At 40.7% G+C, this 13,145-nt stretch overlaps 1 protein-coding gene across 9 annotated transcripts in view; it reads left to right on the top strand.

The window, feature by feature from the left end:
• Positions 1 to 13,145, top strand: part of THSD7B (thrombospondin type 1 domain containing 7B) — a 454,300-nt gene that overhangs the window by 418,555 nt on the left and 22,600 nt on the right. For all 9 annotated transcript variants that reach the window (XM_083841258.1, XM_083841253.1, XM_083841254.1 and 6 more), the window contains 3 exons: positions 1,193 to 1,326; positions 2,058 to 2,211; positions 12,882 to 13,023. In XM_083841258.1, the coding sequence (XP_083697384.1) occupies positions 1,193 to 1,326; positions 2,058 to 2,211; positions 12,882 to 13,023 (430 nt within the window). The remainder of the gene's footprint in view (positions 1 to 1,192; positions 1,327 to 2,057; positions 2,212 to 12,881; positions 13,024 to 13,145) is intronic.

Raw genomic sequence — 13,145 nt, 5'->3', positions numbered from 1 at the left:
GCAAGGTCTCTCTCTTTTCTTATCAAATGGAAAAAAAAAATAAAAAAAAATAATGTGCTGATGGGGCACCGGTTCTGTTTTCTAGCTGGTTTCTAAATTTCCCCATCCTTTACCTCTAAAATACTGCAGGTAAGGTTTATTTATTGCTGTGACCACAACATGAATAGTCATAATCTGCTATTTTAAAATGAAGCTATAAATTTCACCTGTGGCTGAATTTCTTTGTTTGAGGGGTGGGGTGGATTGATCTACAGTTATTTTAACAGTGAGACCTGAACTGCTCACAGCAGCAAGGCCGAGGGAATTTCGGCGTGTGGAAGAAGAAATCTTGGGTGTGCTGTATTTTTTCAGGGCAGCACACAGTGCGTTTGGACAAAGCAAGAGAGAACATTGTGTCTTCAAATCAGCTTCTGTGGACAAACTGGATTCAAAATAAATAACTTTTATTCGTTACCATAACAGAGCTGTTGACACGCTCATTTGTTTAAACCTAAAAATCTGCTAAAGTGCTATTTCTCAGTGTGTTGCTTCTAACAGCTTGAACGTCTGACATCTTTTAGAAGTGTTTATCAATCTTTTGGCTTTTTTTTTTCTCTGTATTTGGCTGTATTTTTCTTTCTCCGTAGATACCATAGTTCAGGTGAATGCACAGTCATGTTTGATTGGGAGATACGTTAGAGATAAGTCACTTGCAGGGAAAAAAGCATTTATGGTGTTTGTGTATAAAGATGAGATTTGTAGGAGGCATGAAATTTCGTTCTTTTACAGTAAACGACTTCCCAGGATATGCTAGAAGGAGAGGTAAATGAGTGCTGATTTTAAACTTGTACCTTCTGAAACATGAAAAGATGCAGCGCATATGGTCCTGGTGAATGACATGATAGATTATAGCAAGAGCAGTCTGAGCAAATGAAATTGTAATGGAATTCCTGCTCTGGCTTTAGAGAATAACTGTTATTTATCCCGTGTCCTAAGATGCTGCATGCATACTACTGTTTATTATGTACTTAGAAAACCCTTGGCAAGTCAATAATGAATAAACGAACTTAAAGATATGACAACACTTGTGGCATAAGGAGCATAAGCCAGGATGTTTTTCAGCGTACTCTTTTGTGGTTTTGGCTGACGTGTTTCTGCAGAGATGCTAACCCAGATAGTTCAAATGAATAGTTTTGATTCTTTTTCCTGGCAGGTGTACGAGGCAGTCCCATGCTACACTGAGTGCAATCAGTATTCCTGGGTAGTTGAACCGTGGTCTCCGTGCAAAATCAACAGTGAACAAAATTCCCTCCACTGTGGAGAAGGAATACAAACGAGGAAAGTCAGGTGCGTGAAGACAAAAGCACGATAGTAAATTAAAAAGAGCTCAAATGTTCTCACATAAAGCTGAAATAACTGGCTAAGTGAATACATTGTGGAGTCCAAAGGATTTCAAATGAAAAGAAACATGCGTTTCTGTGTAATGGTTTACAGGACGAGCATCTCTGAGATGCAGCCTTGTGTTGTGATTGAGACTTCTTTCAGGAAGAAGGCCTGATGTTTAAATTAGAATTCTTAAACCTAGGTGCCGTAGAGATATAGCAGCCCCCTGAGCTGCACAGCCTTGATATTCTGCTTTGCTAATGTTTTCCCCAAGTAATGGCACTGCATTCACTGAAGTGGTGTTCATTATCAGGAAGTGTTCATTCCCTAGGCATGGGGGAGCAATGAGGATGTTACTAGTGGGAACACACAGGTTTGTTCTTGCTGATTGTCATTTTCTCTTCACTCATCTGTCATATAATGAAAGTTAAAAGCCCCTGTATGAGGCTGGAAATGTTTACTCAAAGTATTTATTGAAATCTGTGAGTAACAAAAGCCAAAGACAAAAAAGACAAAAGCGTCTGTAGCTGTTTCGGCTTGCTTTGTTAATGCTATTAATGCCACGTTTTGTCCAGCCATATTTCACATAGCTTTGTGTTACATCCAGTGTCCTACTGGAGTCGTGCTGACCTGCTGATATCCATCACTGTAATAAGCTGATGATCCTCACATGAAAATTTCTGTTTTCTGTGTAGGTGTGTAAGTACTGCTGAGGACCACAGAGGGGAGACGGTACCCAACGCCCTGTGTAATCAGGCTGAAATCCCAGATGAAGTTCAGAAGTGCAGCTTGTACTGCCCCAGTGAGTGTGCAGTGTCCGACTGGGGACAGTGGAGCACGTGCCCACAGGTAGGCTCGCCTGGCTGTGGTTCCAAGGGCAATGTTCCTCACGCATCTTTCTCTGTCCTTCAATTACCCTGTGAGAAAATTTTCTAACAACAAAGTAAACGATTTTCCAAGGGAGGTCAGGCCTAATGGATCCTACGGCCAACCTGGAGATTTCTGTATTTCTACAGAGACTGAGCTATAGAAAATTAGTTAGTAAAACACACAGAGGTATTACTGTGACAGTTCAACCCATCCTTCAACCTGGTCTACAGGCAAGGACCCAAACAAGCACAGCAGGTGACGGGATCAGCACTGTAGTTGCACTTAAGAGCTGTCTGCGTCAGGAATTAGTCTCAGGGGAGTGCTGTCTGGGGGATGCACATCTCCCACGGTGGTGGCACTCCTCTGGACAGGTCTTGGGCCAGAGGGAATGACAGCTTTCTCTTCTCAAAAAGGCAGTATTTCTCTCCAGCATCTCCTCCTCCTAAAACCTTGAGGGAAGATTTGAGGCAACAGCAACAGAAGGGCATGGCAGCAAGATGCCTGAATAATTTGTCCTGTCACTGAATACTTGAAACTTTGTGAATTATGCAGGGACTCAAGCAACTGCCAAATGTTCTCAGTTTTTCTAAGTGTGCAAGATGGAAAGAACCTGCAAATTCTGTCTTGTGAAAACATTCTGGCCTCAAGGCACGTAGTTGGAAACCTATTGTTTCTCTCTGATCAGTGTTGAATAGGTGCCAGCTTTAATCTAAGGGCTTGTGTAATAGACTTGGTTGATGTATTTAAGTGACAAACATAAATTCATTGCCCCTATGTTAACAGGGCCATTATCAAAAGTCTTAGTGGTTATTGGACAGGGATTTATACTACTGCTGACACAGGTAATTTCCTTCCATAATATTTTGCGTAGCCTATCAATATAGTCAGTAAGAATATGTCAAATAAAATCTTGTGTTTCATTTCCTGTATTTACCTCCTCCTGAGCAGCATAGCTTTGATGAAGTACAACGCTCTTACAACCAGTACGGATGCTTGGATACCTTTCAAAGTCCCACTGTGGTTGGGCTGTTTCTTTGTCATTAACTTGTTTCCAGAAACAGATTTTCTTCATTTCAGTATGCAGTAAACTAAAGCAGAGATCCTCGAGGCCAGTGGGTGTTTTTCAGATGCCTTATTGGCAGTCAGTTGGTCATGAAGGACTGCTTTAAACATTCTAATATCCTTAAGACATGGTGAGTTTTTGCCTAAAGACTCCTTTTCAGCAATGGTGAGGTCTCTGTAGCCCACAGAAGCACAGAAGGGATGACCAGAACTTGTGGGCTGCGCTCCATCAGGCAGCATAGCTCTTGGCAGTTGCAGGGACAAGTGCCACAGTCCCTGTGTCTCCTTGTACATCCTTTTGCCATGGTAGATGTTAATTCATAAATGTGAGGGTGCCTGCATGCCAATGCAATTAACTGAACAATATGCTTTCACAAGCTGTTCTGCAGTGCTTTGTTGTGAAACTGAGATGACTGTGTGTGGATGGAGCATGTGTTTAAATAGTGCTGTCCAGATACGAAACAATAAACAGCTTGAAGTTTTATGGACAAATAAAACCCTCCCTTTGAAGAGTTTACAGCAGTGCTGTCTCACTTTTATAGCTACACAGGCTGTTTGTGTTCCTTTGGTTTTAAGAGAGAACCACACAGCACAGTCCCTCCCATGCTGCAGATGCTTAACAACTCCAAGGCAAGCAAGGGTTTTGCTATACGTGCAGAATGACCAAACCATGGCAGTGGTTCGTGTTCATTCTGTGCATGGGTGCCAGTGTGTTGGAGTGGAGACCGAGTATAATGTGTCCAGGAGTGAGGCATTGCCAGCACCAAGATGATTGAAGCATCCTTCAGCCTCCTGAGCAGCAACAGTGAAAGGCAGTCTCGGAGAATGGCCACAAACAGGTGGACACAATCAATAACAGAGTTACAAAAGCAATGGAGTCTGTGGAGGTTCTAGTTTCATCTTTAATGGAAAGGTTACATGTTCTCAGTCGAGTAGCTCCGCTGACTTGAACTGAGAGCTTGCACCTGGACCTTGCCTGGAGACCCTACATATAAACACACAAATATAAGAGTTTTTTTTTGCATCTGGAGCTAAATCTCTTGTTAAGTCTTCTGGTCAGACCTGTTGTGCCTCCAGCCTGCATTGTCTCTTTCCATGGAGTCCCAAAAACCACATCAGTAAGTTGGCATACGTAGAACCTCTAGCTCATTAGGGCTGCCTGTTTAATTTTTGAGGGAATGATGCTCTGTAGTTGATAAACTCCTGCATGGATTCTGATTCATCCCAAGCTGGAAACAAATGCCTGTCTTCAGAGGATGTATAAAGCACTTTTTGTACTCACTGAAAATACATTTCCTAAGTATGTCTCCTTTTTCTTCCCCAAGTAACCTGAAACTTTTGCAGGATCACATCATATCAAAATGAAAAGGACAAACCAGGCATCCTTTTTGCTCTTTTTCAAGCACATTTACATTTCATATCAAAATAGTTGGCATTCCTTTAGTCGTATCACTCTTGTGAGGCAGCTGCCAAAGAGCATCCTGGGAAATCCTCCTGTATCTCTGGCCATGTTTGGCTTACTGGAGATAAAGAGGATTTATGAAACTTGACAAATTCTAGTTTGTAAGAAATGAGCAACTCCAATTTCAGCATCATCTTTGACTGAGTATCTCTTTGATTCAAGATATTTACCTAAGATTTTGGCCATGGGAGAATTCTTTTCCAGTCACTTTGGTGCTCTGCTCCAATTTTATAGTGTTGATAATAAATTCATCCTGATAGCAGAATAACTAAGTCTTATCAGCTGAATATAAAAAGGCCTTTTAGATTAGCCAGTTTACCCTTTTTGTCAATATGTCATTGTACTCTGGATACTTTCTAGGGTATTACTTTATTACTAGTGTTTTATCTTGTAGCAATACTCTTCCCATGTGGATTTTCCACTTTTAGGATAGTAAATGATCTTGAATCATGTTGAAATCAATGAGTCATAAAGGTGGCGACTGCTTTGTCAATAGGAAGTATTTGCTTCAATACTTCTTTCTACAAAAACATGCAACATCTATTGTATTCCTTTTACATTTTTGGCTCCTTTTGCTTTTAAATATTGGTGTTTCTGGGGCCTTCTTTTGTACTTTAAGATACTACCAAAAATCTTTTATGTGTATTTTCCAATTGAACTGCAATTTTTGCAACTTGATTATACTGCTGTTTTACACTGCTACACAAAGATAAATTTTAATATCTCCTCTAACGGCACTTTGCTGTGACCCAGAAATGCAGCCGTCTGAAATGTAATACCTTGAGGTTACATTTGAGGTTCTGTCTCTTTACTGGATTCAAGAAACTCATAATTACTGATTTAAAGCTTCCCTATTACTCTCGTATTCTCTATTGTAAGAATTAAATTCAGAATGATTTTCTCTCTGATTGAAGACTGTTTTTTGGTTCATAAAGTTTTCTTCTTTGTCGCTAAGTAACATTCATGTAACTTAAATACCAAGCTTTAAAGGCATTTAAAATAGCAGTTTGAAGCTTGCTAGTTAGTTAGGAAAAAAAAAATCATGAGCAAATCGGATTGACTTGCATTTTGCTTCAGAGATTTCGTATTCGTTCCAGCTACAATAGCGTGTTCAGCCAGACATCATCACTTGATTGCTCAAAGACCCAGCTAAACAATCTGGAAACTGAAATCCTATCATCTCTGTTAAATATTCAGTGATCGAATAACATGCACTACCTGCAGTGTCTTGACTTTGTATCCATCTGACTTGGAAATGTAATTAATTGACTTCAATTGAATTCATCAAAGCATTCTTAAAATGAGTTAATATGCGAGTTGTGCTACAAGTCCCTGAAATAATTACCTCTTTTTTTTTTTTTTTTTGTTAGCTGTTTGCTACTATGTGGATAGCAGTCACAGCCCCACTATCAGATCAGAGTGGCCTTCTTGTTTGCCTCAGCTGTTGGCATTTCTAGCAGCTAATTCTAAGAGGTCTGAAATTAGTTAATTATAGGAGGTTACATGTCAAGCAAGTGAGAACAGCTGTCTCTATTTCAGTGAGCATTTTCCTCATGGATCAATAGCTATGTACAGTGCTCAGGACTTGTAGCAACTGATTTATTATTCTCTTGAATCTGTGGTGTGTGTGTAGTATTCAGATAACTGCTCATACCAAAAGTGGCACCAGGCAATACAGCTGACTCACAGGTGTAGTGACTTTGGTCTTAGGTGTGAGTCTGAGTCATAACAGTTTGGAAATGCTTTCCCTCTGAGCCAACTGGAAAATAAATTTACAACTCATTTGTAAACTTTGTGGCTTATTGCAAGCATTACTGAAGTCTACAGTATCACTCAGGAGGTATCAACTGTAGATTTAGCAGAGGACCTGTAGCATGCAGGTTGGACTGAAGAATGAAGCTTGCATAGAGCTGAATTTCTAGACCAAGGGATGATTCATTCGGGTGAAGGATAAGAACAATGCCAGTCCAAGGCTTTCCTGGAAGAACATATGCTGCTCCTTATGCATAGCTGTGACTTGATTTTTTTTTTTGGATGGCCTTATAAAAAAAGTTATCTACTGATGTATTTTTTTTTTTTAGATTCATTGTTTCATTTTATTCACCTTTGTTCATCTTTAACAATGATTAAAAAAACAATGGTTATATATGGATGCAGGTAATGTTTCAGAACTTAGACGCATCTCAAAAAGAAAATGTACGCTAATGCATTTTAATTTCAAAAGACTGCTCATATTATTTTAAATGGCTTCTTAAATTGTTCTGAAATAGCCACATCTGCATGAACAATATAATGGTTCACTGCAATGTTAAAAATAGTCAAACCGTGTTGCTGCCAACGCATTTTTACCTTAGTTTGAGGTTGCATGTTTCATTATGAATAGCCTGTTAAATATAATGTGGCCAGCTATTTATAGTGCAGTATGCATTATACAAGCTATTTGATAAATTAAACAGCTTAAAGGGCTTTCTACTGGGTTACAGCCTTTGTGCTGTACAACTATGATGCATGTGAAAGCCTGGATCAATGGACAGCTATTTAAATCTATCACAAAAAAGGTCTGATAGTATATATTGATGTGTAATATGTTAACAACCCTTACTCAGAACTTAGCATTCATAACTTTACAGTTTTATTCTTTTTAGTGTCCTTCTCTTCCAGAACAAACTTTCTGTGCTTTGTCTGTTCTATTATTGTCTGGGTACATTCTTTGTGTATGTTTATATCCCTCACTTTTAATATTAGGTTAGAATAGTGGCAAGTGGTCACGGTAGAAAAATGTGTCTTGCTAAAAGAAATATTAAAAATACAGTAGTTATAGTGCCAAGAGTTCCTCCATAGAACGAAGAAAATGGCTTTTATAATTTCTGAAGTGAGTGGTCCTTTAGCAAAGATGCCAATTCATTCCTCCCTTAATGTGGTATGTACCTCCTGTTGCCTCAGAATATTTTGTTTCTGTTGTTGTTCATATAATCTGGTCTACAGATCCTTGGCTTTAACTCAACTTTTTCACACTTCATAGAAAAGAACACCGAAAATGTCTGGGACAGTCTTTTTATACATGTAAAGAAACTTACTCTGTGTATGATGTCCTTATGCTGTAGGATATTAATGAGTGGCCTGAGTTACGTGCCTGTTATTACTTCCATCCAGAAATTAATTTTATTCATACCACTGATATCAAAGGAAGTACTGTCCTGAATCAGACACTCCGTTGCGTACAATGATCAAGGAAGAATCTAGACTAAATCCAGCAAACAACATAGTCTGTGAAGTTTAAGTCCCAAATTTGGTTAGTGCCTGACCTTAAAGTTGTCCAGGCCTCTGACCTTCTACTTCCATGCGTCACAGCTATGTCAATTTCTTGTTTCCTCTCTTATATTTATGGCCAATTAGCACCCGTATTCATCCTCCTCCTTTGATCCAGAAATCTATAATCTATGTATAGCCTGGGCGGTGTAGGAAGTAGGTTTCAGTTATGCTGAATAGAGGCGGAAATTAGACAAAGTTTTTCCACTTGCCATGCAGATACCAAGCTCTCCTAATCCCCAGGCAGAAGCAAGACTGAGCTGTCTTTCTGGTAGTACCAGCGCCCTGGCAAAGCAGAGCCTTTGTTTCCTGGGAAGATCAGGCATAGGTGCCAGCTATCCACAGCTCTCCTCGTTGCAGTTTGCTGGAGGTGTCTCCAGAGCCAAGACCTAGCCTTTTACACTCAAGCTAGAGGCGGAATTTGAACCCACCTTCCTCTCCTGTTTCCTGTACCTGAGCTGTATGCAAGAGTTGCTCCATCTGGACCCCAGCACAAATCAGCGAGGTCTGCACATACGTGATACAGAGAGCTTCAGCAGCTGCCTGGGCTTCTGCACTGAGCTCAGTTCAACTGTCTCCTGGCTTTGACACCGTCTAAATCTATCTTAATAAATCACTTCGATCTAAGTCTGTCACCTTGACTTCCAATGTCTGGGCAAGAAGATTTCCTGTGATGCCCAATTTAAGCCTGTTGTTACATGCCAAATTCTCCAACTGTGGAACCTGGTTACAGGATTTATAACCACAGGCATAAAAATAAATATGTGACTCTAAGGAGATGATCTCAGAAACACAAGTCAAAATTAAATTCCCACTATTGTATGCTTCTATTGTATGTACTTGCCAGTCTCTGAACAGTGGTGGTGGCTGCACCTTTTCCTCTTTCCTTGTGTTTCTGCTGTAGAAGCAGCATTGGCTGATGCTGAGCACAAACAAGTTGCTTACAAGAAGGAATGGCCAACTTAATGTAAAAATAATGATAAAGAGCTTAATCTATGATCAGTGAAAGTAGTATTTATTAGTGGAACAGCAGGAAGTAAAATAATGTCTCTGAAAGTATAACATTTACTTAATGGAAAGAGAGGAGTTGGAAATGAAGATACTCAGTAAGGGATTGCTGAATCACAGTGTTTTTTATTTATTAAAAAAAAATATGTAAATTTATATATGCTTGTGATAAGCATTCATTCCTAGTGGGGTAGAGCAGATCCAGTCTTGAAGTATATGTCTGAATCACAGAATGGTTTGGGTTGGAAGGGACCTTAAAGACCACCTCGTTCCAACCCCCTGCCATGGGCAGGGACACCTCCCACCAGACCAGGTTGCTCAAAGCCCCATCCAGCCTGGCCATCCAGCCTGGCCTTGAACACTTCCAGTTCATGTCAAGCTTCTCATCAACCACCACCCCCAGGTCCTTCTCCTCAGAGCTGCTCTCAGTCCGTTCTCCGCCCAGCCTGTGTTCGGGTTTGGGATTGCCCCGGCCCAGGTGCAGGACCTTGCACTTGGCCTTGTTGAACCTCATGAGGCTCGCACAGGCCCAGCTCTCAGCCTGTCCCGGTCCCTCTGGATGCCATCCCTTCCCTCCGGCGTGTCGACCGCACCACACAGCTTGGTGTCATCGGCAAACCTGCTGAGAGTGCACTCAATTTCACTGTCCATGTCACCGACAAAGATGTAAAACAGTGCCGGTCCCAATACCAACTCCTGAGGAACTCCACTTGTCACTGGAGCGGCATCTTTGCTATTTCATATGGAAGAGTATTTTTGAAGAGTCAAGCTGTCTGTCATTTTCTTCATTTATAAGAATAATTATTAACCCCTTCTCCAGACTTGTCCAGATCTTAATTAATTCTGTGATAATTGCTTACTTAAATTACTCAAATCATTTTACTCTGTTTTCCTGCCTTTTCTGTAATATTGCTGGCAATATCGTTCCTGTCCTACCTCCTAAAAATGTAATGTGCACTCAGTGGTGATTGTTTTTTCTCTTTTCTCTTTTTCTCTTTTTTCTCTTTTATTTTTTAAGATCTAAATTCAGGACTAGATGCATGCTGCTGTTAGTGATGGCAGTGGTGACATTTCTTCTTCCTGCTATGCAGCTGACACGCTTCTCTTCTTTATTTCTTGTTAATACCCTCAGTATCTCCCCACTGGAAATAATCCCTCTTCTTTAATTTTCACTGTTCACATCACCTAACTACTTCGCGTCTCCTAAGCCATTCCTTATTCTTTGTCATGCAGTACATATTTAATTTTTCCAGCCTGGGATTTTTGTGGGGTCCTGCAGGAGTTGTGCACCCAAGCCCATTGAGATTCCATGGTGGCTGGATACTCAGCTCCCTCTTGCTCCTTTGAAAATTCCAGCTTTCATCTTTACCTTTGCAAGTCATTCCCTCCTGCTGCTTATTCAGTTCCATAAATATTTGGTTCAATTTTTTACATAGTTAACTTGAAAGAGTAAGGCCAGAAAATCAATTATAAAACTAAATTGACTTCTCAATTGACGTAAAGGGAAATTCAACAAATAATATTACAGGATATTAGTTACAGTTTGCAGACTTTGAGTTTTTGCATGTTTCCCATGTCCTCAGCTTGATTAAATGAACACTTTTCCTACAGAGATTCTTTATTATTCAAAACAGGTAAAAGTGGGTAGCTTATCGTATCAGCCCTGGCTTCTGAACAAGGTGGCTCATCAGCGCGGTGAGAATGCCAGCTTCAGAGCTGCAGTAAACTCCGTGTTTGTTTGGATCCTGGCAAACACAAGATATGCTTCGACCTGTTGGAGTCGGGGCTGCTTCACTGTTAAAGGACATCTGAGAGGGAAAATTGTCTGGCTAGCCAGTACATCTCGGTGGCTGTGTGACTGCGTGCACCACGCAGTGCAGTGCTGCATCAGTGCCCTGTAACCACGCAGAACAGGATGCAGGCTAGACAGGGGGAAAATACTTTTTTATTAAAAGCAGTTATTTATCTATAAATTATGCATAATTTCTGTCTACAGGTTCTTATTTTGAAAGGGAGCAAAGGCAGGTATTTTGGAATTGGCACAAATTTAACTTCCTTCACAACATTCATTGATTTTTTTTTTCCCTTTTGGTAACATACTGCAGAAAAACATTAATTAGGAGTAGCTACTGAGATACCTTCTTTGATTTTTTTTTTCAATTGGCAAATCATTTAAGTTATTAGTCTTCATTGTGAGGATGAGCAATCAGATTAGTTGTGGAAAAGGCAGTAAACAATTGGTAAACACTTAGCACAGGTTTAATTTTTGGATAATTGAGAACAATTAGTTATTTTAGATGAGCATGGATATTCAAATAAGATTACCATTTAAAATGATTTGACAAGGTGTTTGTCAGCAATGAGGACATAATAAAATTTCCTTCACATAGTAAACACATAAGGAAAATAGGCCCTGACAATTCAGTTTTCAGACTGGACCAGACCTTTTCCCTATTTATCCTGGTATTTATTCTGTTTAGTTATGCTGTCATCTGTGCAACTAATCCAGTTTACAGCAGTCTGAGATCTAGATTTATGCTGCAACGCCATGACATTTCTCTTTAATATTCACAATACGAAAATTATCCATACTTTCACCCATGCAGGGTTCTGTGTTTGCCAGCAATTAGTAGCATAATAATAAGCCTGTGGCTTTAAACTGTTAGCTGTTTTTTGTATTTAAAATACTCTCTAGAAAAATCGTGTTTAAAATTCCCAAGCAGTTATGAAAACATATTTCTACATGCATTGTTTTCTTGGTTTACTTTGCTGTTCCTGAGCAATCTTCGTTCCTAATGAGAGACTGTTAGGAATTAAATAGGTCATCTTGTTCAGTAAATGGCTCTGGATAATAGGGATTTATTTAATAGGGATTCATTGCCATGAGGTTCGCTGGGACCGCTCTCAATTGCCCATGACCGCTTTGGGGGACTGTAGGAAACCTCTGCTGAGTCTCGGTGGGCCAGAGCCCACATCCTTGGGGCTGGTTTTCCCTCCCAGCCTTACAAGCCCAAATGGCTATTACGTATTCCCATAATCACCCTGGCTTCAGAGCAAGCCTATTTATACTTTTTTATGAGTTCGTTTAATGAGACAAAACAGCTGTCTGTAGTGCTCCTCACCACCAATTAGCCTTGCTTGGTGCCACAGGCATTTAATCTGCAGCGCTGTGACTCCGTCCTCCCGAGGCAGGCTGTTCTCCTCAGCACGAGATGGGGACGTGACAGCCAGGCTGGGGACACTGGCAGCAGCACGGTGCTCCCCGTGTCCCAGCCAATGCTTATGTTACATCTCCAGATTAAGTAAACCAGGGGAAAAACTTCAGAAATGCAAAGGCAGAGCTGGGTGGTGCCTCCGTGTGCCTTCGGAGATGTCTCTCGTGCTGCTGGGGGCAAGCAGGAGGAGATTTGTGGGGATGACCAGGTGCTGTCCTCTACAAGAAGGGGATGTTCCTTGTGAGGCTGGAAGCATTTGGTCGCTATTGCTAAGTCCGCTACCAAAATGAAAAGCAAAAAATATAAGGATGGAGGGCTGGTAAAAACAAACATTTACAGTGGTTGTGATGCACCAGAACAACTGAAAACAGGCCTTCGTTGGCTCATACTCACGTTAAAATGTGAGCACACAAATCCTGGATTATAGGCAGCCCGACATTGGCATATATCACAGGCTTTGAAAAGTCACCCCATCTTGTTGTCAGCATGGTTATCTCACACTCAGTGTGGCCGTGTGCTTGCATGTGGCGGCCGCAGCAGTGTCTGTGTGATTTACTAGAGTCTCTTGCACTGTCCATCCCTTTTGTGTACAGGTGTGTGATCCAAACGTTGTGCAAACCCGAACTCGACAAGTGCTGAGGTCTTCTGTCAATACCAAGCCCTGCCCTGAAGATTCGCAAGTGAAGCCATGTATTCTTAACCAAAATTGCTTCCAATATCAATACAATCTAACAGGTAGGTATAATTTTCCAATCTCTTCTCTGCAGGAAGGGACACCAATTACAAGGCACATTAAGCTGATGTTCTGCTTTTCTAAGTGTCTTTGCATAAAAGACCCAGCTCCTTAAAGACTTTCT

Source organism: Anser anser (assembly GCF_964211835.1).
Source record: "Anser anser genome assembly, chromosome: 6".
In the NCBI taxonomy this organism is placed as follows: domain Eukaryota; kingdom Metazoa; phylum Chordata; class Aves; order Anseriformes; family Anatidae; genus Anser; species Anser anser.
Note: the sequence above shows the minus strand (reverse complement) of the source record. Positions and strands in the feature narration are given on the sequence as shown.